The 24,769-nt window shown below is 51.3% G+C and overlaps 1 protein-coding gene across 50 annotated transcripts in view; it reads left to right on the top strand.

Annotated features, from left to right (window-relative positions):
• Nucleotides 1–24,490, top strand: part of SCRIB (scribble planar cell polarity protein) — a 104,752-nt gene extending 80,262 nt beyond the window's left edge. For 22 of the 50 annotated variants that reach the window (XM_040696184.2, XM_040696178.2, XM_040696212.2 and 19 more), the window contains 13 exons: nt 450–491; nt 2,044–2,172; nt 3,049–3,156; nt 4,588–4,747; nt 7,218–7,386; nt 8,650–8,739; nt 9,057–9,245; nt 14,061–14,225; nt 14,912–15,051; nt 16,135–16,172; nt 16,883–16,957; nt 19,959–20,010; nt 22,154–24,490. In XM_040696184.2, coding sequence (XP_040552118.1) covers nt 450–491; nt 2,044–2,172; nt 3,049–3,156; nt 4,588–4,747; nt 7,218–7,386; nt 8,650–8,739; nt 9,057–9,245; nt 14,061–14,225; nt 14,912–15,051; nt 16,135–16,172; nt 16,883–16,957; nt 19,959–20,010; nt 22,154–22,314 — 1,518 coding nt within the window. In that variant the 3' untranslated portion in view covers nt 22,315–24,490. Of the gene's footprint in view, nt 1–449; nt 492–2,043; nt 2,173–3,048; nt 3,157–4,587; nt 4,748–7,217; nt 7,387–8,649; nt 8,740–9,056; nt 9,246–14,060; nt 14,226–14,911; nt 15,052–16,134; nt 16,173–16,882; nt 16,958–19,958; nt 20,011–20,159; nt 20,195–22,153 lie in introns of all 50 variants that reach the window. The other 28 variants (XM_040696220.2, XM_040696217.2, XM_040696216.2 and 25 more) reach the window with 9 other exon arrangements.
• The last annotated feature ends 279 nt before the right edge of the window (nt 24,491–24,769 follow it).

The raw sequence follows: 24,769 nt of genomic DNA, 5'->3' as shown, positions 1-24,769 counted from the left end.
TCCATGCTCCCCAGCTCGTGGGCTGGGGGTACCCCACGGCTTGCTGTAGAGCAGCACCCAGGCAGCTGCCAAAGCACAGAGGCTGTTCCCTGCTCCTTCTGCTTAGATGGCCAAGAAGCTGCAGTGCTGATGACTTTGCTCGAGCACAGGGGATGCAAAGAGGGGCCACGATCGGCTGAGCTGGAAAAGTGGAGAGGGTGGGGGCTAATGTGTGGAGAAGCATAGAGAATTGAGAGTGTCTTCTTGTAGAGGAACACAGAGAAGCTGCTCTTTGAGCTGCTTCCCACGTGGAGAATGCATTGCAGAGGCTGATGTGGGACTTGAAAGCTTTGTGCTATATGGGATGAAAGGCAGGGGGAAGGAGTTTTTTAAGTCTTTGAGTGGGGCCGGGTTAGCTGAAGGGGGTTCCCTTATGGACCCCACAATGACCCTTCGATTTCTGCTTTCAGGCTTCCATTAACTTCATAGCATCGCAGGATGACAGCAGATCAGTAAGTACATCTGCTCTGAGACCTTCTAGTAGCGTCCCCTATGTACCCACTAGCATGTAAAGCCTGCCTCTTCCCCCTGGGTGTGCTTCCTTCCAGCCTGGTTTCTTCTCACTGTTGGCTCTGTGTTCTCTTTCTCAGTGTCCCTCCAGGTTTGTACAAATGCACTGTCTTCAGTACTCCTACACTGAAAACTCAATGTTTATAGCTTTTATTCCTGCTCACATTAGCAATTTGTTCTCATGGTTTTTCTGGCCAGTTGTGCTTCTGGTCCCTTTAAGTATTTGGAGTTTTGTTCAGTTCCGCACAACACCCAGCAGTGATGACACCTCAATCTCCTTTCTCCACTCTTTGCTGCTATCTGTCCGCATTCCTGACTGGAGGCCTCACTGCTGCTCTGTTCGTTCCACCCCAACTTGTGCCAGTACCCATTCCTGGCTGACGTCTCCCAGCTGCGTTTCCCATTCATGATGCTTACATTCCCCAAGCTCTGACATATCTGTGCCATTCCCCTCTGAGCACTGCAGCTGCCATAGAATCATAGAATCACCCAGGTTGGAAAAGACCTCAAAGATCACCAAGTCCAACCACAACCCAACCATCCTACCCCAACTCCAACAGCCCTCCGCTCAATCATGTCCCTGAGCACCACATCCAGACGGCTGTTAAACACAGCCAGGGATGGTGACCCAACCACCTCCCTGGGCAGCCCATTCCAGTGCTTAACAACCCTTTCTGTAAAGAAGTCTTTCCTGATAGCCAACCTAAACCTCCCCTGGCACAACTTGAGGCCATTTCCCCTCGTCCTGTCACCTGTCACCAATGAGAACAGACCAGCCCCGCTCTGCTGCAGTCACCTTTCAGGTACTGGAAGAGAGCAATGAGGTCTCCCCTCAGCCTCCTCTTCCCCACACTGAACAGCCCCAGTTCCCTTTGCAGGCCATATTCTCCAAGGCCTTCCCCAGCCTTGCTGCCCTTCTCTGGACCTGCTCCAGCACCTCCATGTCCTCTCTGTACTGAGGTGCCCCAAACTGCACACAGCACTCGAGGTGAGGCCTCACCAGTGCCGAGTACAGGGCAGGATGACTTCCAGTGCTGCTCACCATTCCTGACCCAAGCCAGGATGCTATTGGCCTTCTTGGCCACCTGGGCACGCTGCTGGCTCATATTCAGCCTAGTGTCCTTCAGTACCCCGAGGTCCCTTTCCATAAGGCAGCTTTCCAGCCACTCCTCCCCAGGCCTGTAGGGTTGCCTGGGGTTGTTGTGACCAAATGCAGGACATAACACTTGGCCCAATTGAACCTCATACAGTAGTATACATTTCTATGGCAGGCTCTCCCTTGTGACTTGGGCATCACTTAACACATTGGTGTTGCTTTGCCCGAGCCACTTTGCTTGCCCAAATGCTTGCACCAGAGGCATGGCTTGGTGTTTGGTGTTTGCTGCAGTAGCTCTCCTTCCCAAGGATGCACCTCGCTGCCCTGACTGCTCAACTCTTTTCTCTCCCTCTCTCTCTTGCTCTTCCTTTTCCCCCCTCGTGTGGCACTGACCCAAGCAGACCAAGCCAGGCGTCATTCAGCCTCTTTCTCGAGTGCGACAAAACGCTGCATCACATAACTCGGAGGACGGGGACAGCCCCAATCCCTTCCAGCAACCCAAGCCATGCTCCACTGCCCAGAACTCTGTAAGTGGCCGCAGTTCCTTCTCACTCAGCTTGTCCCAGGCTGCTCCACTGCCACTTAGAGTTATGCTGAGGCATGAAACCATGCCCACCAGCCTCTCGCATCTTGGAGCAAAAGCCAATGTCATCTGCAGTGAGTTGGGTGATATGCAGAATGATTGGTTTTCTGTCAGAGATTCTCATTCTCAGGGCTGTATGTTGATGGATCTGTGTATTTTGGTCTTAGCCTGGGTAAGAATTGCTGCTGCATATTTGTAGAGTAGCCGTTCTCTTTTTATCGGAGCCTGAATGGATTTGTACCAAATCCGAAGTACAGCAGGCACTGGAGAAGAAGGAAAAGACAGGAGAAAAGGAATGCCACCGGTAGATCTCTTCCAACGAGAAGGGTTCTGTTAGTCAGAAATACTGGATAAGGTCAGAGCTTCTCTCTCATTTCCCACTGGACTGAATTTGGCTTTTTCAGTCCAAAGGAGTGCTCAGCCAACTGCTCGTCACTGTATTCCAGCTCCAAAAGCCCACTGAATCAGGTGGGTGTGTGCTCATTGAACTGGGTGGAAATGCTTTAGGACCAGGACATCAGTTTGGCCCCATGGCCAAGAGATGGGTCACGACATTCTGGTGAAGCTGCTGAGGATCTGTGCCACCAGAAGTACCATTCCTCCACCAGCCAAGAGAGAAAATGGGGCTGTGCCACCTGTGCTGCTCCATCCAGCATATACATGGTGCACTGCTCTCCTTTCTGCACAAGGCTGCAGTAGCTCTCCCTTCCGTATTGCACTGTTCAGGCCCTTCAGGATGGGGATTTTGAAGTGTGACCCCCATGTTCTGTTGTTTGATAACAACTGTGATTTCCTTTATGTTCTGTTTCTGTCGCTGTAGCCAAAGCCACCATCACCACCCTCTCCCGATGAGATTCCCATCAACGTCAAGCAAGCATACAAGACTTTTGCAGCAGTGCCCTTGTCACACCCTCTGCTTGAGACACAGGTAACTGCTGCTGCTTGGGGGCAATGACAGCCAAACAGTGGAACACAGGGAAGATGGAGCATTTCAAGTGCCTGATGGAAAGGGACCTCGGAGCACTGTTGGCTGAATATGAGCCAGCAGCACGCCCAGGTGGCCAAGAAGGCCAATGGCATCCTGGCTTGGGTCAGGAATGGTGAGCAGAACTGGAAGTCATCCTGCCCTGTACTCAGCACTGGTGAGGCCTCACCTCGAGTGCTGTGTGCAGTTTGGGGCACCTCAGTACAGAGAGGACATGGAGGTGCTGGAGCAGGTCCAGAGAAGGGCAGCAAGGCTGGGGAAGGCCTTGGAGAATATGGCCTGCAAAGGGAACTGGGGCTGTTCAGTGTGGGGAAGAGGTGGCTGAGGGGAGCCCTCATTGCTCTCTTCCAGTACCTGAAAGGTGACTGCAGCAGAGCAGAGCTGGTCTGTTCTCATTGGTGACAGGTGACAGGACGAGGGGAAATGGCCTCAAGTTGTGCCAGGGGAGGTTTAGGTTGGCTATCAGGAAAGACTTCTTTACAGAAAGGGTTGTTAAGCACTGGAATGGGCTGCCCAGGGAGGTGGTTGGGTCACCATCCCTGGCTGTGTTTAACAGCCGTCTGGATGTGGTGCTCAGGGACATGACTGAGCGGAGGGCTGTTGGAGTTGGGGTAGGATGGTTGGGTTGTGGTTGGACTTGGTGGTCTTTGAGGTCTTTTCCAACCTGAGTAATTCTATGATTTCTATGAAAGCTCATTGGTTCCCAGGGCATTTGGGTGCTATGTCTTAACCTTGCTGTTCTGATACAAAGAAACCTGCTGAGCTTCCAGGCCACAGGGCCAGGCTAAATCTGCTCCAAGAACATTCTGGTTGAATGTAATGCTCATGTTGAAGGTCATCTTGCTCTCCTCCTGTAGTTCATTTTCATTTATGTAACTAAAAAAGAGTCTTATTTGTAGTAATTCTTGGCAGTTCTCATTTTAGCCTTACAATTCCTATCTGTGGCTCACAAATGGATTTTGTGGATCCGTTTCTTTTACTCCCTATAGTTCTGTTCTTCTGATACCATTCCAGCAAGTGATGTCCCTGACTGCTGGTACTGATGACCTCTGGTTGTGGGGAGGGAGTGATGGCAGAAAGCCCTCCTTTTAGTGCATACCCATTTCTCAGTGTCCTTGGGAACTGCAGAGAGAAACCCAAACCTGCCCCAGAGGTGAGGTCTGGTGGGTGGAGCAGGAGTTGAGACGGCACCTCAGAGAGGATTCAGGCTTTTGGGACTGTGGATATGGAGAAAGGATCCCAGTGCAGGCACGTGGGAGGGCTGGGGAAGGGGAAAGGGAGTGCTATGGAGCACCAGGCTGAGGCACAGGCCTCACGCTGGGGCTTGGCTTGGCTTGGTGGCTCTGTGAGCATTGCCATTGTGGATTTCCACAGGTGCCAGCGCAGGGTGGACTGCACAGCCCTGAGCAGCGATCCTTCCGTGAGAGGCAGAAATACTTTGAAGTGGAGGTGAAGCAGCAGCAGGTGGATAAACCTCCCAAACGTGTCTCCTTGGTGGGGGAGGATGACCTGAAGAAAATGAAGGAAGAGGAAGGTAGGCTTCATTCTGTGAAGGGAAGTTTGGCCTGGGAACTGAAGCCTTCTTCTGTGGGAGGCACTGGGAATCCAACCCCTGCAAAAGCTTGTAGGCGGTTAATAAGAGTTATAGAGTCATTAAGATGAGAAAAGTCCTTTAGGGTCACCAAGTCCAACCCCAACCCATCCCCACCGTGCCCATTAACCCCTCACCAGGTGCCACATCTCCGTGGTTCTGTAACACCTCCATGGATGGTGACTCCCAGCCCTCCCTGGGCAGCTGTGCCACTGCAGCACCACTCATTCTGAGAACAATTTTTTCCTGACATCAAACCTGAACCTCCCCTGGCACAACTTGAGGCCACCACGTCTTATAACGGGGAATTGGAGCTTGATGATCTTCAGAGTCCTTTCCATAGAATCCTAGAATGGCCTGGGTTGAAAAGGACCCCAGTGCTCATTGAGTTCCAAGCCCTGCTGTGTGCAGGGTCGCCAACCAGCAGACCAGGCTGCCCAGAGCCACATCCAGCCTGGCCTTGAATGCCTGCAGGGATGGGGCATCCACAGCCTCCTTGGGCAACCTGTTCAGTGCGTCACCACCCTCTGGGGGAAAAACTTCCTCCTCATATCCAACCTAAACCTCCCCTGTCTCAGTTTAAACCATTCCCAGCTCCTCATCCCCCAGGACCCCAATTCCTTCTCCGCAGGGCTTCTCTCAAGGAGATCATCACCCAGTCTGTATCAACACTTGGGATTGCCCTGACCCAATTGCAGCACCCTGCACTTGGCCTTAGTGAACCTCATTATGTTCACATGGGCCCACTTCTGCAGCCTGTCCAGGTCCCTCTGGATGGCTTCCCTTCCTTCCAACGTATCAACTGCACCATTCAGCTTGGTGTCATCCGCAAACTTGTTGAGGCTGCACTCAATGCCGTTATCTGTCATTGATGGAGATGTTGAAGAGCACCGGTCCCAAGACCGACCCCTGAGGGACCCCCCTTGTGACCCCCTCCACCCTGATTCAGACCCATTGATCACAACCCTTTGGCTGCATCCAGCCAGCCAGTTCCTAATGCATCCAACAGCCCATCCTTTCATTCCACACCTCTTCGATTTAGAGAGAAGGATGTGGTGAGGGACCATGTCAAAGGGCTTGCATAAGTCTAGGTAGATGACATCCACTGCCCTTCTCCCATCCAACAAAGCTGGAACTCCATCATAGAAGGCCACCAGATTGGTCAGGCACGATCTCCCTGTGACTGTGACTGTGAAGTCATGCTGGCTGTCTCCAATCACCTCTTTCAACCTAAGACGTTCTATGATTCTATAAGGCCTGGTAATTGCTTGCTGTACATTAAAACTAAGGATTTTATTGGCTGCTCCATTGTTACAGTATGGACAGCTGGTGGTGCAGTGGAATCAGGGTTCAAAACAATTTTACAGAGTTACTGCAAATGGTTATGTTTCTTTGTAAGATGCCAATGTTGACTGGCAGGAGATTATATCCTGGTGCCGTTCTGCAGGGATGCAAATGGAATTGCCTGTGATATCCTTATGCAGGATGTGGCAGAAGAGCTTCCATTGCCTGGTATCCTGCTCTGATTTTTCACAGTGCTTTCACAGAAGGGAAACTGTCTGCTGTAGTCTTTGATGTCTTTTTTTCCTGCTTGGAAATTGCTTTAGATGTGAGGATCTACAGTGATTGGATAGAGGGGCTTCTAATGCAATCTGGTCCTGTTCCATAAGAAAATACAGGTGGGATTGAATTCCTGGCTTTGGGAACTGTGACTCACTGCTGCTCACAAAGATTATGGTAGAATTCCCTTTGTAAATTGGCTCTTCCATTCTGTATGCAGCTGTTCTTCTTGCCTTCCCTCCCATATTCCCGTTTAGAGGCTTTTTGTATACTGGTGTGAAGCATCAGGAGCATTCTTAGTTTCAGGAACGTGAATGCAATTTCAGACGAGAGTAAGCTCATAACAGATATCCTAACAGGTAGAAAGGAAGGTAAGGAAAAGAAATTGCAGTTGTCCTTTGGAGTTTCTTTGATGTGATTAGGCTGAAAGAATCACACGTCCAGCCTGTAAAATGTTATGGGTGCATCAGATGCTTTATGTGCAGAGATCATGATGGGAAGGAGAACTGCAGGGTTTCAGGTTTGAATTTGAGCTTGTTTTGAGGATTGCTAAGTGTGGTAGATGGGGAGAAACATCACCTCTAATCAGGAGTACTGGAATGCAATAGGAAAATGCACCTAAGGGAGAGAGATCCCTTGAGTAAGGGTGGGCCTGAAAGAATGGGGTGGAGCTTTTACGTCTGAAGCATTGGTGGAGTGGAGGAGAAACAAAAGCTGTGTCCAGGAGAGCATAGACTTAAAGCAACACAGACTTGCAGAGGTGGTGAGCATAAAGTGCTGCCCAAAGTCTGCATCCCTGTGGGATTTAATGGGGCTGAATGTGGTGTGAGATGAGTCTGTCTTGTTTTGGCAGCTCGAAAACTGCAGCAGAAACGCACTATTCTGTTGGAAGAAGAAGCGGAAGAGGACGAGATGATAAAACAAGTGCCTGAGATGAGCATGCAGTCCACTGTCATCATTGAAGGAGTTGAGTACAAGATTGAGAGGCTGAATGGAAGGAGCAGCCAGGCTCCAGCAACTCGGTAAGACTATGGAGCAGCATATCAGTGCCACACATTATGTGGCAGAGGTGTCTCAGCATCAGTGGTTATCAGAGAGGAAGGCTGGACATGACCTTCTCTTGGATGTAAAGACGTGTCATGTGTGTGTTCTGTTTTCAAGTTTTCTTTGCAGAAGAATGCCTCCCTCATCTCCATGCTTAGGTACAGAAAGCCATTGAGTTTTGGAGATAGCCAGCTCAGGAACAGCCCTGGTGCTGAACATAGCTTTGCACTTGTAGCAAAACATAGCTTTGCTCTTACAGCCCTGCAGAGAAGGACCTGAGGGTCCTGGTGAATGAAAAACTGAACATGAGCCAGCGGTGTGCTCTTACAGCAAGGAAAGCAAATGGGATCCTGGGCTCCATCAGCAGAGGGGTGGCCAGCAGGGACAGGGAGGTGATTGTTCCTCTCTGCTCTGCCCTCGTGAGGCCCCATCTGCAGTACTGCGTCCAGGCATGGGGACCCCAATCCAAGAAAGACAGGGAGCTGCTGGAGAGGGTCCAGAGGAGGCCAGAAAGATGCTCAGAGGGCTGCAGCACCTCCCCTACAAAGACAGGCTGAGGGAGCTGGGCTTGTTGAGCCTGCAGAAGAGAAGGCTGCGGGGTGAGCTCATTGCAGCCTTCCAGGACCTAAAAGGAGATTATAAACAGGAGGGGAATCAACTTTCTACAAGGGTAGACAGTGATAGGACCAAGAGGGAGTGGTTATGAACTCGAGTAGGGAAGATTTAGATTGGATATCGGGGGAAGTTCTTGACAGAGAGAGTGGGGAGGTGCTGGAACAGCTGCCCAGAGAGGCTGTGGATGCCCCGTCCATCCGTGGAGGTGTTGAAGGCCAGGTTGGATGGGGCCGTGGGCAGCCTGGGCTGGTATTGAGTGTGGAGGTTGGTGGCCCTGTGTGTGGTGGAGGGTTGGAGCTTCATGATCCTTGGGCTTCCTTCCAACCCAGCCATTCTCTGGTTTGTGAACCCACGTACTTGGGCCTGATCCCCTGGTTGTCCTGCGCATGCCATGTGTTTGCACTCAAGATGATTTATTCCGTCATGTAAGGGGAGCTGGAGAGCATCAACCGTTACAAAATGAACAAGGAAATGCTTGCAGTAATGGAGAAAGAAGCATTGAGCAAAAGCATGATGGGTTGTGTCTTCAAACTGGGCTGTGTTGCGTTCTGGGGCGTGGATCTATTGAGCGTTTCTTGGGGATGCGAGCCTGTGGGACTGCTGGCTTATATGCTCATTTGGTTCAGGTCCTCAGAGGTGAATGAGAACAACAGCTCACAGAGGAATTCACTGGAAGAAGGAATGAAGCCTGAACAGAGAACAAACTCCGTGTCTGGGTAAGTGGATGAGCCGCGTGCTTTGCCCAGAAATGCCAGGTGATGGAGCACGAGGCTCCTACTTTCTAACAGATATAGAGTATAAAGGAAGGATTTTGTGGAGAAGATGAAACTGTGATTGGAAAAAGAACTTCTTAGCAATTTACCTCTGTGTTTGTTTTATTCTTCCATCCCTCAAGATGACATCCTTGGACCTGGTGGTGGTGCAGAACAATGTCTGGGGGTGTTGGTCATTACCTTACCATCAACTTGAGAAGAGCAGGCAGTATTGAAGTGGATGAGGGTGCCTGTTTCTCACTGCTTCTCTCTCTGCCCAGGTTGAGTCCAGTAAGTCTTGCTGCAGGGGATGCGTTGGCCCCGGTGCGGACAGCCAAAGCGGAGCGGCGGCACCAGGAGAGGTTGCGAATGCAGAGCCCTGAGCTGCTGAGCAGCCAAGAGAAGGAACTTTCTCCAGCAGAACGGCGTGCCCTGGAGGCAGAGAAGCGAGCAATGTGGAGGGCAGCACGGTGAGAGCGAAGGAGCTTCTCTGTTCTCTTTGATAGGCCAGTTCAGGGAAGAATCCAGGGTGTTCATATGGGGAGCGAAGAAACTTCCCTATGCCGTATGTTTGCAGAGGTTGTAGTTGCACCTTTCTTCCATTCAAACAATGCAGAGCATCCAGTGTGTGGCTGAACTCATCTGCTTCTGACCAGCTATGTGAATGAGATGTCCCCTGTTCCATATGGCCAGCAGGGACAGGGAGGTGATTGTCCCTCTCTGCTCTGCCCTCGTGAGGCCCCATCTGCAGTACTGTGTCCAGGTGTGGGGCCCCCAATCAAGAAAGACAGGGAGCTGTTGGAGAGGGTCCAGAGGAGGCCAGAAAGATGCTCAGAGGGCTGCAGCACCTCCCCTACAAAGACAGGCTGAGGGAGCTGGGCTTGTTGAGCCTGGAGAAGAGAAGGCTGCGGGGTGAGCTCATTGCAGCCTTCCAGGACCTAAAGGGACTCTACAGACAGGAGGGGAGGCAACTCTTTGAGAGGGGAGATAAGAGCAGGACAAGGGGCAATGGTTTGAAGCTGAAGGAGGGCAGATTGAGGTTGGATGTGAGGGGGAAGTTCTTGACAGAGAGAGTGGGGAGGTGCTGGAACAGCTGCCCAGAGGCTGTGGATGCCCCGTCCATCCCTGGAGGTGTTGAAGGCCAGGTTGGATGGGGCCGTGGGCAGCCTGGGCTGGTATTGAGTGTGGAGGTTGGTGGCCCTGTGTGTGGTGGGGAGTTGGAGCTCCATGATCCATGGGGTCCCTTCCAACCCAACCATTCTGTGGTTCTGTGATTCTGTGACTCCAACCCTGTCTGCACAGTCCTGAAGATAGAGGAGTTTTATAAAGAAATACCATGCAAACACCTTTGTGTGACAATGAATGCATTTCTTTCCTCCCAGCACACCTCTTTTGTAACACGTGAGAAAGATGGCATTTAGCAAAGCTGCAAGCAGACACATTCAAAATGAAAAACAAGAACGCTTCATAGAGTCAGTACTGCTAGGCTGGTTGGTTTACTGAAGCCAAGAAATGAGCAAGATGAGGGCGTTTTTATCCACAGCAGCTGTATCATGAGCTGTGACAGCATGAGTCAGCATTCCTTTTGAAAGTAAGAGAGCTTCAGAGCTTTGTATGGGAAGTCAGTCCAGGCCCTTACTGTGTAATGTAATTCCTTTAAAAAATTAGTCAAGCTGCTCCTATAACTCATGAGAGCTTTCTTGTCTGCTGTAAGAGCATTTGGGGACTGAAATAGATCTGAATTTGGTGGACAAGGAGCTGCACATGAGCCAGCAGTGTGTCCCTGCAGCCCAGAAGGCCAACTGTGTGCTGGGCTGCATTCAAACAGGGGTGGCCAGCAGGGACAGGGAGGTGATTGTGCCCCTCTACTCAGCTCTTGTGAGGCCCCATCTGCAGTACTGTGTCCAGGCCTGGGGCCCCCAGCACAGGAAGGACATGGAGCTCTTGGAGCGGGTCCAGAGGAGGCCACTAAGATGGTCAGAGGGCTGGAGCAGCTCTCCTGTGAGGAAAGGCTGAGGGAACTGGGCTTGTTTAACTTGGAGAAGAGAAGGCTGCGGGGAGACCTCATTGTGGCCTTCCAGTACTTGAAGGGAGCGTATAAACAGGAGAGGGAACAGTTGTTTGTGAGCGTGGATGGTGACAGGACAAGGGGGAATGGTTTAAACTGAAACAGGGGAGGTTTAGGTTGGATATGAGGAGGAATTTTTTCCCCCCAGAGGGTGGTGATGCACTGAACAGGTTGCCCAAGGAGGCTGTGGATGCCCCATCCCTGCAGTCATTGAAGGCCAGGCTGGCTGTGGCTCTGGGCAGCCTGGTCTGCTGGTTGGCGACCCTGCACACAGCAGGGGGTTGGAACTCAATGAGTACTGTTGGCCTTTGCAACCCAGGCCATTCTAGGATTCTGTGATTCTGTGATGATTCTCTCCTAAGCCTGAACACGAGCATGGCTAAGAAATGCCATAACAAAGCCCTTGTTTATGACAGATAGAAATTTAGCAGTATGACAGTGCCTGTGCAAAGCTGTGAAGGCAGAGCCATTGCAAGGACTCTGCTCATAGAACTGAATGCATGCCAGCTGCTCAGGAGTGTGTCCTTAGCTGAGCTTGCTGATGCCAGCAGATAAAGAAATCTGAAAGGTGCTGCTGTGCTGTAGAAGAATTTGTGGGTGTGGAATATGGAGTGTTGAACAGGGTATATTTGTGCACTGTGAGCAGAATAGAGATCGCTGTGCTCTCGATCTTCAGTCTCTTGCCTTTTAAGCATGGTGGATTTTTGTTTCACATGAAGTGAGCTGTTGAAGGAAAAGCCTTTTAGAGCTAAGGGGAAATATGCCGAGGAGCCCCTTGCAGCTACCTTGCTTTCCAGCTTCTCACTTGTCAGATTCAGCATTGGGTTTATGAGTTTTGCAGAGCAGCTTTTCAGCTTCGTTTTGCTTCTTGTAGCAAGGTATATTCTTAATCCAGCTCCCAAAGCAGCATCTCCTGTTCCTTGAGTGGTGTTAAGGCCTGACTTCTTGGCAGTGGCAGGGATCGGTCACCACAGTGAGCTCCTCCAGCCCAAGGACAGGCTGTCCCTACCACCATAGGTCACACAAACGTGGTCATCCCAGGACCCACCTCCTGTCACTGCTGCAGCGTGGTGACGTGGTGGCAGCCAGGACTCACTGTCTTGTTTCCCCATACAGCCCCACATGTGCTTTGTGGGAAGGATTGCCTCGCAGGCGGTGCTGCAGCCTCACTAACCTGTATTTTCTTGTAGTGCATGATTGTATGACCTCCTTTCTAATCTTCTATCTTCTGCTTCTTTCCAGTTCTCTGGTCTGTGTGCTGTCACTTGTGACCCCATCAACTCACACCACCCTGGGCTTTCCCTTTTCTCCCTGTGTCATCAGTGCCCTGCCAGGACATGTGATGCCCCCCCACCACACACCCACTCCCCATCCTCTGCTCGGAGAGACATGTGGGAACCCATCCTACATAGGTGTTCTCAGCACACACAGGTGCTGACATCTGTGCCCCAGGAAGGTGTGACTGTGGAGGTATAGGCACATGTTGACACCAAGCTGAGTGGTGCAGTTGATACGTTGGAAGGAAGGGAAGCCATCCAGAGGGACCTGGACAGGCTGCAGAAGTGGGCCCATGAGAACCTAATGAGGTTCACTAAGGCCAAGTGCAGGGTGCTGCAATTGGGTCGGGGCAATCCCAGGTATTGATGCAGGCTGGGGGAAGATCTCCTTGAGAGCAGCCCTGCGGAGAAGGACCTGGGGGTCCTGGGGGGCGAGGAGCTGCACATGAGCCAGCAGTGTGCGCCTGCAGCCCTGAAGGCCAACTGTGTGCTGGGCTGCATTCAAACAGGGGAGGCCAGCAGGGAGAGGGAGGTGATTGTGCCCCTCTACTCAGCTCTTGTGAGGCCCCATCTGCAGTACTGCGTCCGGGCGTGGGGCCCCCAGCACGGAAAGGACGTGGAGCTCTTGGAGCGGGTCCAGAGGAGGGCCACTAAGATGCTCAGAGGGCTGGAGCACCTCTCCTATGAGGAAAGGCTGAGGGAACTGGGCTTGTTTAGCCTGGAGAAGAGAAGGCTGTGGGGAGACCTCACTGTGGCCTTCCAGTACTTGAAGGGAGTGTATAAGCAGGAGGGGGAACGGCTGTTTACGAGGGTGGATGGTGATAGGACAAGGGGGAATGGTTTTAAGCTAAAAGAGGGGAAATTTAGTTGAGATGTTAGGAAGGAATTTTTTGCTCAGAGGGTGGTGAGGTGCTGGAAACAGGTTGCTCAGAGGAGTTATGGATGCCCCATCCTTGGAGGCATTCAAGGCTGGGTTGGATGTGGCTCTGGGCAGCTTGATGTAGTGATTGGCAACCCTTCCCAAAGCCTGGGGTTGAAATTAGATGATCTTTGAGGTCCCCTCCAACCTAAGCCATTCTGTGATTCTATGATATGTATGAGGAGCAGCCACTTAGTTTGTTCAGCTTAGAGCAGACGGAGGGGAGGCCTCGTGGCAGCCTGCAGCTCATTTGTGGCATCCCACAGCCATCTTACAACCTCTTACAGGGCCCAAAGAAACAGCCTGGAGCTGTGTCAGGGGAGGGTCAGGCTGGGGGTTAGGGAAAGATGGTGGTCCCCAGGGCGGTCGTGGTGGTTCCAAGCCTGTCAGTAGTGACGAGGAAGCATCTGGACAGTGCTCTTAGAGATGTGGTTTAACACTTAGCTGCCTCTGTGCAGTCAGGAACTGGACTCGGTGCTTGCCATGGGTTCCTTGCAACTCAGTGATGCCATTTTACAGTGGTCAAACAAAGGTGCATGCTAACAGATGGTTGGATATGTGTGAGTATGCAGTATGCAGGTGGTGAAGTGTGCGTGCACACACACGCACTCATGCCCTGTGCTCCATCAGTCTGCCTTGCACACGCACACACCTCTTTGCAGCCCCTGCTGAGCCTTTTGCGTTGGTCTGCTGATGTTTCCAGCCCTCCCAGCACATAAGGAGGGCAACCTCCAAACATGTGGGCTGTGAAATGAGCCCTTCTGGGTGCATCATCCCAGGTTGCCCTCTGGAGGTTTCTGTTCTTTCTGGAGCAGCTGGTGCTGGGAAGGACCAGGTGTTGGAGCCTGTTGTAATCATGGCTGCTCCTTTCTCAGACATACATTTCTCCTTGCCAGGGTTTGTTCCTGTATCTGTTTCTTTCTCTCCCTGTATTTGTCCACTGTAATGTTCATTACCATCATCTCCTCTTCCTTTTCCTCTTCCTTCTCTTCCTCCTCCTCCTCCTCCTCCTCCTCCTCAGATCCTCAACTCTTGAAGACAGTATTAAACAGTACGAGCAGGATCTGGCCAGGAAGCTGTACCAGTCCCGGCAATGGGCTCCTGCTCCCGGGGCCAGGCCAGCTCAGCTGCCTAGTCCAGTGCAGAGTCACGCCTCGAGAACCCCTGGGTCAGGAAACCAATCCAGGTGTGCACAGCCCCATCCCTGCCAGCTGCATGCTCCGTCCTGTCTGCGTCCCCCATCCTAACACCGTGCTCCCAGCTGTGTCCTTAGAGGGGTAGGGAGGATTCAGTGGGGCTGGAGTTCATTGCCCTAAGGTACCACAGACTACTGGCAGTCAGTGGGGATGATGGGGGGACACCGGGTCTGTCTGGTTGGGTGGGAGCTGACGTTTCTGAGAGCTGAACCCCCCTTTTCAGAGGTGATTTATAATGTCCCAGTGGCAGCAGAGGGATAAAGTGTGGCACCCTTGAGAACAGAGAGGAGAGTAAAGCCCTGAAAGCTCACCTACACGTTGAGCCCTGGCAGTTCCCCTCTGTGTTCCTCAATTTGGGTTGCTCTCTGTCATACCTGGCACCTCTGGGAAGGCCTGCAGCATCTCACTGGGTTGATGCTGAGCTCCAGGCTCTGTTCAGCACACATGACAACATGTGCATTTCAGGACAGTAAGGACTGATGACAGCAAACCGAGCTGTTCTCTCCTGCTCTAAAAGTGTGTCTGCTGTGGGGAACCGAGGGTTCATCTGGCCTTTCTGCACTCAGCTTGTTGACCATGGTCCAGCTGCTGGGCACAGAAGGGGCATCAATCTCTTATAGAGAAACCAATATCTGATGTCTTTTTTTCCTCCCTTCCTTCCTCCCTTCTGAGACAGGATGAAATCCCTTGAGCAGGATGCTCTTAAAGCCCAAATGGTCATTGCCAAGTCCAAGGAGGGAAAGAAGCGCAGCACTCTGGAGCAGGTGACGGAATCACCTTCGCCTGTTCCTACCCCATCACCAACACCACTGGAAGGTACTGTACAGCCATTTGAGGAGGAAAATGTTAATGCTTCTCCAGGTTAACTTTCTTGAAAGCAGATTTGCACTAGGCAGTTTCTTGATTCAGTTTCTCTCCTTGAGAGCAGCCCTGCAGGGAAGGACCTGGGGGTCCTGGTAGATGAGGAGCTGCACATGAGCCAGCAGTGTGCGCCTGCAGCCCGGAAGGCCAACTGTGTGCTGGGCTGCATTCAAACAGGGGTGGCCAGCAGGGAGAGGGAGGTGATTGTGCCCCTCTACTCAGCTCTTGTGAGGCCCCCTCTGCAGTACTGTGTCCAGGCCTGGGGCCTCCAGCACAGGAAGGACATGGAGCTCTTGGAGCGGGTCCAGAGGAGGCCACTAAGATGGTCAGAGGGCTGGAGCACCTCTCCTATGAGGAAAGGTTGAGGGAACTGGGCTTGTTTAGCCTGGAGAAGAGAAGGCTGCGGGGAGACCTCATTGTGGCCTTCCAGTACTTGAAGGGAGCGTATAAACAGGAGGGGGAATGGCTGTTTATGAGGATGGATAGTGGTAGGACAAGGGGGAATAGGGGAGGTTGAGGTTGGATATGAGGAGGAAGTTTTTCCCCCAGAGGGTGGTGACGCACTGAACAGGTTGCCCAAGGAGGCTGTGGATGCCCCATCCCTGGAGGCATTCAAGGCCAGGCTGGCTGTGGCTCTGGGCAGCCTGGTCTGCTGGTTGGTGACCCTGCACACAGCAGGGGGTTGGAACTGGATGAGCAATGTGGTCCTTTTCAACCCAGGCCATTCTAGGATTCTGTGATTCTGTGATTCATTCAGCTGAGGCTGGAAGGACCTATATGAATATACCACATTTCTCAGCACAGGAGATTCTCCTGACACACAGAATACATGAGAGAGCAAAAAACTGAAGGGATGGTTCTGGGAAACAAGAGCAGAGTTGAAAAGACAGGGAAGAGGCATTTATGTGGGAAGTGTCTGTTGTGAGCGTGGTCTTTTATGTTACTGAAATAACTGCTGAATGGAAGGGACAGGCATGTGTGCATGTTGCATATAATGCAGATGTTCAATAAGCAATGCTTTTATGTCATCCTTCGCAGATTGCAATCCCAGGAACGTCACTTCTCCAGGAAGGCTGGTATGACACATCCTGCTTGCTTTTGTTCTCTTTGGAATCCTGGGGTTTCTCAGTTACTCACTTTGGGTGTGGATTGTGCATCTGGCCATGAAGTCCCTACTTCAATACTTAACCTGAGGCAGAGGTGTGAGGAGAGCACTGTGGATGGAGCTCTGCCATGCCCATTGCTGGAAACATCCCCTTTTTTACACATATACAGCAATATCTGTTTTCCAGTTGTCTGTTTTATTCTCTTCCCAGTAGTACCAAACCAAAAACTTAAGCTGAAATCAGCATCTTAAAGGGCTGTATAAATGCAGCAGGACATTGTTGCAGTGAACTGTCAAAATTGGTACAACGGAATGGTGGGACCTGGTTCTGCCCAAGGTCACACACTACAGCCAGCTCTGGATTAAGTGTCAGCTGTGCTGGAGCTGTCGGGAATCTTGCTCTTACCTAAGCTGGCGTGTATGTACAGTTCACTGCAGCACATCATGTTTTCTCTGCAACTTGGAGCACCTACCCTGACAGCAGGGCAGACAAAACACAGCGTCCCAATGTCCCTGAGATGCCTTCTTTCCCAGAGGCTGTGTCCAGACACCATTGACACTAACTCTGAATGATGCTTTGCTCCTAACTCTCCATAGATCACTCAGCATGCTGCCGTGTGTCCATCCATTCCTCTCTCCTCACTCTCTTTTCTCTTTCTTCTCATTTACTGTCCCTTCTAGTCCATGTCTGAAAAGAAGTTTGACTACCGGGAATTTGCTGCTATTCCTTCCTCCAAACCTGTTTACGAAATCCAGGTATTCACTGCATGCTGAATTTCTGCCTGCTGTTGCATTGGGCAGGGCTTCATTTAGTGGAAGTGCTGCATATGATGTGATGACCCTGAGAACAGAGGCTGAATGGCATGAGAAAGACCTCTTCAGGGTCCCCCTCATGTATGGGGCAATGATGATGATCAGAGGGCTGGAGCACCTCTCCTATGAGGAAAGGCTGAGGCAACTGGGCTTGTTTAGTTTGGAGAAGAGAAGGCTGCGAGGAGACCTCATTGTCTCAATAAGGCCAAGTGCAGGGTGCTGCAATTGGGTCGGGGAACGGCTGTCAACGAGGGTGGATGGCGATAGGACAAGGGGAAATAGTTTTAAACTGAGACAGGGGAGGTTTAGGTTGGATATGAGGAGGAAGTTTTTCCCCCAGAGGGTGGTGACACACTGAACAGGTTGCCCAAGGAGGCTGTGGATGCTCCATCCCTGGAGGCATTCAGGGCCAGGCTGGATGTGACTTTGGGCAGCCTGGTCTGGTGGTTGGCGACCCTGCACGCAGCAGGGGGTTGGAACTAGATGAGCATTGTGGTCCTTTGCAACCCAGGCCATTCTATGATTCTACGACCTTTAAGAATCACTTCAACCTAATGCATTCTATCATTCCACGGCTCTATGACCTTCCAGGACACTCCCAATCTATTCTATACTTCTGTGACCTTTCAGGACCCTTGCAACCCAACCATTTGGTGGTTCTGTGATCTGTAAGGACCTTTCCAACTCAACCCAGCCATGCCATGGCTATACGATCTTCAAGGACCCTTCCAACCCAACCCAACCTAGTGGTTGGTGACCCTGCACACAGCAGGGGGTTGGAACTCAGTGATCATTATGGTCCTTTTCAACCCAGGCCATTCTAGGATTCTATGATACTGTGACAACAAGTAAGGTTTTTTTAAATTGTGTCAGCATTAAAAGTAAGACTAAGTAAAATGTGGGTCCCCTACTAAATGAAGTGGGTGCCTTGGTAACAGGGGATGCTGAGTAGGCAGAGATTCTGAATGCCTTCTTTGCTTCAGTCTGTAATGCTAAGTCTGGCCCTTAGGAATCCCAGACCCTGGAGGTAAGAGGGAGAGTCTGGGGAAGGGAAGACTTTCCGTTGGTTGAGGTGGGTCTGGTCAGAGAGCACGTAGCCAAAATCAATGCACACACATCCATGGGCCCCAATGGGATGCACCCACATGTGCTGAGAGGACTGGCAGAGGTGATTGCTGAACTGCTCTCTGTCATCTTTGAAAGGTCCTGGCAAATTGGAGGGGTGCCTGAAGACTGGGAGGTGGCCAATGTCACTCCAGTCTTTGGAAAGGGCAAGAAGGAGGACCCAGGAAACTACGAGCCTGTCAGCCTCACCTCTGTCCTTGTAAAGGTGGTGGAACAATTTGTTCTGGATACCATCTCCAAACAATTGGAAGAGAAGAAGGTTATCAGGTGTAGTCAGTATGGATTTACCAAGGGAAAATCATGCTTGACCAATGTGATGTTATCACTGGCTGGGTCAATGGGAGGAGAGCAGTGGATGTTGTGTACCTTGGCTTCAGCAAGGCGTTTGACACCGTCTCCCATAGCATCCTGGTGATGAAACTTAGAAAGTGCAGGACAGATAAGTGGATGGGGAGGAGGATTGAGAACAGGCTGACTGGCAGAGCTCAGAGGGTGGTCGTCAGCAGCGCAGTCTGGTTGGATGCCTGTAACCAGCAGTGATCCCCAGGGTTCGGTGCTGGGTCCAGTCTTGTTCAGCGTCTTCATTAATGACCTGGATGAAGGGATAGAGTCCACCCTCAGTAAGTTTGCTGATGATACAAAGCTAGGAGGAGTGGCCGACACCTGAAGGCTATGCTACCATTCAACTAGACCTGGGCAGACTGTAAAGTTGGGCAGGGAGGAACCTGACGAGGTTTAACAAGAGCAAGTGTAGAGACTGGACACCAACCTGTGTGACCTGGTGGAGGGAACTGCTTGGGCAGGGGGTTGGATTCGGTGCTCTCTTGAGGTCCTTTCCACCCCCTGCAATTCTGTGATGCTGTGATGCTGTGGTGAGTTGTGACTTTCAAGTTTTGGTCTGTGACCAGAGTTACTCTTCTCACATGGTGGTGTTGCTCTGATCTGCTGAACTACAGGCACCTGTGGTTGGCTGCTGGAGTAGTCTGCATTCCATGAAGGCTGTAAGGTTAACCTTGCAAGAGGGGTCAAGGTTTAGTCTGGAGTAGAGGAGGCTTGGAGGAGACCTCATTGCTCTCTCCCACTCCCTGGAAGGAGGCTGTAGGGAGGTGGTGGGGGTTGGCCTCTGCTCCCAGGGATTGGTGATAGAACAAGAGGTGGTGGCCTCATGTTGCATTGGCGCGGTTCAGGTTGGAGATGAGGAAATATTTTTTCTCCAAAGGGCAGTCATGCAGTAGCACAGCTGCCGAAGGAAGTGGTGAAGTCTCCATCCTAAGGGGTATTCAAGAACCATGGAGATGTGGCTCCTGTGGACATGGCTTGTGGGCATGGTGGGGATGGGTTGGGGTTGCACTTGGTAATCTATTAGGCCTCTTCCAACCTTAAGGCTTCTATGATTCCATACACAATTGAATAAAGAAAAAAGAAACCACTGATTTTGCCTAGGTCTGAGAGCAGTGCAGGTGCAGAACTGGGATCCAGGACCCTCAAGGAAATATCACTGTTCTGTGTCATCAGTCCCCTCCCATGTTTCTGCTCCTTTTTAACAGTCTTCATGCTTTTTGCCTTTCCTGTCACTTACAATCCCCTCCTCTCTCCCCAGACAAAGCAATAGGAGAGCTGTGGAGGGCAGACACAGCTCTCGTCTCACAGTTCAGACAATGGACTGCTGGATTGCAGCAGCAGATTAGCATGTGAGGGCTGTGCTGTGGCTGCTGTAGCAACAGAGCCTTTGAGGCAAAAGGTTCTCTTGTAGGCTTGAGGGGGAAATTACCTGGCACTGGTGTTACAGAGGTGAATGCTCATTTCTTCTCCTTTCCAGTCGCCTGATGCAGCTGATGACCTCAGATACGTTGAGGACAGAAATAACTCAGGTAAGCCAATGGCCAAAGGAGACTCCTCTGTACTGCTTACATCCCTACCATGGTTCTAAAGTGTTCTTCTTGACCCACTTGTGGAGTCAACCCTGAGGACCTCACCTTCTTGCTGCTTGAAGCACTGTCCTTTTTTCTGTCCACTCTAGAATGAAACCTTGAGATTCGCCACACTCAGTTTTGGGTAGGATATTTGCATTGTGCTTATTAACAGCTCATTTGCTGAGAACTGATTGTTACAAGCATGCCTAACCTTGCGTTGTGCTCTTGAGTGAAGAGGGGTGGTAGAATGTGGGTGGGAAGTCCTGGCCTCTGACAGCTGCTATAAAGGGGATGGCATCCATCATTAGGGACTGCTTTGTGCCCCTTCTGCTGGAGCAGAAGCAGGCAGTGCAGGTGGTTGTCCTGCTTTGGCACTGGAGGGCATTTGGATGGAGCTCGATGAGGTGACTCCCCAGGTCTAAGCTTGTGGAGCTGTGCACTGTCACCTAAATGAGCACTAACTAAAGTGTGGGCTTGTGATCAATGGGTCTGTGTGAGGGTGGAGGCGGTCACAAGGGGGGTCCCTTAGGGGTGCTCTTCAAAATCTCCATCAATGACAGACGATGGCATCGAGTGCAGCCTCAGCATTTGCAGATGACACCAAACTGAGCGGTGCAGTCGATACGTTGGAGGGAAGGGAAGCCATCCAGAGGGACCTGGACAGGCTGCAGAAGTGGGCCCATGTGAACCTAATGAGGTTCAATAAGGCCAAGTGCAGGGTGCTGCAATTGGGTCGGGGCAATCCCAGGTATTGATACAGATTGGGGGAAGATCTCCTTGAGAGAAGCCCTGCAGAGAAGGAATTGGGGGTCCTGGGGGACAAGGAGCTGGGAATGGTTTTAACCTGAGACAGGGGAGGTTTAGGTTGGATATGAGGAGGAAGTTTTTCCCCCAGAGGGTGGTGACGCACTGAACAGGTTGCCCAAGGAGGCTGTGGATACCCCATCCCTGGAGGCATTCAAGGCCAGGCTGGATGTGGCTCTGGGCAGCCTGGTCTGCTGGTTGGTGACCCTGCACACAGCAGGGCGTTGGAACTCAATGATCATTTTGGTTCTCTGCAACCCAGGCCATTGTAGGATTCTGTGATTAAGAGCAGTGACTTCCCTCCAACCACACCAAGTCCTCCACCCAGTTTGAACATCTCTCTATATATCTGCCAGTGCCTTTGTTTTATTCCAGTTGGTTTTGTTTGAAATTGGGCCCTCTGGTTGTCAGTCCCAGCATCCTTCCAAGACGTCACGTTGGTTACCTGTGTTCTCTTGGCTCCAAGTCCTTTTCAGACCAGAGGTTGATGCTCCGTATTAGTTCAGGAAGGGTTCAGGATCATAACCAACGCTCCTGCCTGGTTACTGTAAGGAAGGAGGCATTGCTATGAGCAGAGGGTGGGCCATTAAGTATGGCTCAGCACCTGATGTGATAGATTGCTGTATGTGGGGTTCTCTGCTAAATTCAGAGACTTCAGAGGAGCTTCTCAGGAACTGGAAGGAAAAATTCTGTGGCTTCCTGGAGCTTTTTTTCTTTCTTACACAAGTACTTCCTGGGAGTTGGGTGGATTCTGTGGGCTGTGTAAAAGCACAACACACCTCAGGTACAAAGCACATCCCGCAAAGCCTCAGACCATAATAACTGAGGGTCAGCTCTGCCACAATGGCTGCTGTGGTGGGGCCCTTTGGTGGAGGAGCCCAAATGCAGCCTACAGAAAGGACTTCAGTCATCCAACTTCAGCATTAAGCCAAACCAAAAGGCTCCCCTCCCTCAGTCCCATACTCATACTCACAGTGCTCTTCAGTGCCCAGTGCTCTGCTGGAACTACTGCAGTGCTTTGAGCATGAGTTTATACCTCAGTCCCTTCTGGGTACTGATTATTCCTAAAGCTTGGCACTTCCTGGGTGCTGGGGGAAGATTTCTGCTGAGGAATGCCACTTTCTTCCCAGAAAATAATAGCACTTCAGGTACATATCACCTAGAAGTTCTGGGCATAGCATTGCTGAGATGTACATCTCAGCACGCAGTGAACCCTCACGTCATCATTAACCATATCAGTTGTACACTTCAATGGAGCACCTCCTCTTAAATCTGTTAATTTCTCTTACCCACACAGTTCCTCAGGAGCAAGATGGACAGCCAGAGGAGGAGGAAATGCTATTAACACGCGACTCATCAACACCAACTGCATCTGCACTTGAAGAGATGGCTCTGTACAGCAGCAAACGCAAACTCCGACACAGCCGGCGCAGCCTGGAGGCTGCTGTCCCAACGTAGGCAATCCAAAGCTCCTGGGCTTTGGGATGGCCCAACGTGGGGCTCCTGAACTTCCCGTGCTCCAGGAGCAGCACCAGACTGCCCATAGCGCTGCCTCCTGGGCTCAGGATGGAACTGAGCACCCCAGGAGCGTTGTGGTCAACTGACTTCCTTCCTTAAGGCTGTGAACCTCCCTACTTTTCTCACCCAGCAGTGCACTGGGGCACGTCCTCACCCCACATGGGATGGCATGGGGCTGATGGATGGCTAACCAAGAGGAAGCGTGGGTAGGACAGTGGGCAGCTGCAGTTTGTTAGCCTGTAAATATTGGGTAAGGGGGGAGGGAGGGACACGGTAGGACAGGGAGGACGTGGAGGGTGAGCGCGTTGGGCTCCAGCTGTTATTTGCTCAACTGGGATCTTTTGTTTAATGGTTTCAAATGAGAGAATCATAGAATCTTGGGATTCTATGGGAGCTTCTACTCCAGTCTGAATGAGAAGGAAGTTCCAGCCTTGGCTCCTGTTGGGTTTCCAGTCTTTTGCCAAGAAGCATCTTCTTCCACCTCCCACACTGTGTCACCTCGCTTTCTTTTGGGAGCGTTTGGAAGCTGGGGGGCAAAAAAAAAAAAAACAAAAAAAACACAAAAAAAGGAATTGTAGTAAAGTGCCTCCCTCTGACACTGACACCTGGGTGCTCAAAAGGAGACCGAATGAGCCGGAGCTCATCCACGCTCCAGGAAGCATCAGCTCTGTTCCATTGCCTCTGTGAGCGCAGCATCTGTCCCATGTAGGGACCTGCTCCTACCTGCAGTGCTTTACTGTTCTGGGAGGCAGGCATCTACCCCAGGCACACACATCGTGTGCACATAGCGTGGACTGCTCTGCACGCTGCTGGGTGTCAGACAGGGACAGGTATCTGTCCGCTGCCCACATCGCAGCTGGCTGGGGGCAGCAATGGGAAAGGAGTTGCAAAGCTGTAGCAGTGATAGCAATGTGAGCGTATGGCAGCAATAGCAAGCAGAGTAGTGAGGGGTTAGGGTACGGTGGCAGAGGTAGGAGGTGTAAACAGCAAATAAGGTAGGGGGCTAGGATTCAGGGAAGGGGGGAGGGTAGGAAGTGGCATTGCTGGGGTCAGGTTAGGACTAATGGGGTCTTACAGGTAGGATACTGGTGGGTGAGTCCCACTGGTTGTGAGATGATAGGTGATGTTGTAAGGGTGCCTATGGGGTCTGAAGGAGTGTCTGCCTGCCAGGCAGGGAGCACAGTGGGCTGCAGTGGGTCTGGGAACGACCTGCAATAAGCACACAGTGCTGCTCTCTGCCAGTGTGTTGACTTCAGGCCCCTTGTCTGCATAGGACAGGGCAAACACAGGCTTGTCCAAGAATGAGGAAAAGAGAGAAGTGAAAAAGGGACAGGGGTGTGATTCCTGGTTGCCACACATGGAACGGTAGCTGTGAAGTTTGCATCCAGCGTGCTCTACGGACATGGAGGAGACCGATGCTGCCCACAGCTCTGAAATCAGTCTCTGCTGCTCTACTGCCCACTACTGAAGTAAAACATCCCTGTCCCTTTTCTTTTTTTAATGGATTTGGTTTGGGTTGGGTTTTCTTTTGTTAAAGCCTCCGATAGAGAGAAAGGCATCAGAGTTCAGCAGTCGTTGATCTGTCCATCCAGATCCATTGGTGCTCTCTGCTGAACTCCAGCAGTAAGGCCAGGGCTGAACCTTACCTGGGACGTGGCTTGGGAGCAGCAGGCACTTCTGCTTCTGCATTTGCTGAGCAACTGGGTGCATCTTTTTATGGTCGAGCATCTCCCTTCATGCCAAACTCATTTGAAGTGTCTCCATGTGGTTTGATTTGACAGGGCTCTGAAGGGGGAACTCGGATATCTCAAGCTGCAGCTATGGCTGCTCCCATCATCAGCAATTGGAGCTTTTCCTTTTTAAAGCCTAATTTTAGCCTATGCTTTTTAACAAGAGCAGTTTTGGAAGCAATCTTGGATTTGTTTTGGTGACTAACGTGATTCTCCTTTCCCTTTTTGGTACCCGCTGCCAGGCTCTGGGTTCTCTCCCCTTCTCTCCTGAGAGACTCTGAGGGAAAATTAATTAGCGCATCAAGACTGTAACTAGTGACATTTGTACAACCAAAGAAATCTATTTTGTGGTTCAAGGATAATAAAGTTTACTTTACGTTTTAGAACCTTGAGTTGTTCTGTTTGCCCTGTGTGAAGTCTGCAGTTTCTCATAGGCTCATAGACTGCTCCATAGGTTCATAGCCTCACAGACTCATTGGCAAATAGGCTCATAGGGCTCATGGAGTTATGGACTCATGGGCTCATAGACTGCTCATAGACTGCTCATAGGTTCACAGACTCATTGGCAAATAGGCTCATAGGGCTCATAGAGTTATGAACTCATAGGCTCATAGACTGCTCATAGACTGCTCATTGGCTCACAGACTCATAGGCAAATAGGCTCA

Source organism: Gallus gallus, chromosome 2, assembly GCF_016699485.2.
Source record: "Gallus gallus isolate bGalGal1 chromosome 2, bGalGal1.mat.broiler.GRCg7b, whole genome shotgun sequence".
In the NCBI taxonomy this organism is placed as follows: domain Eukaryota; kingdom Metazoa; phylum Chordata; class Aves; order Galliformes; family Phasianidae; genus Gallus; species Gallus gallus.
The sequence above is the reverse complement of the archived record's forward strand: the minus strand, read 5'-3'. Positions and strand labels throughout refer to the sequence as shown.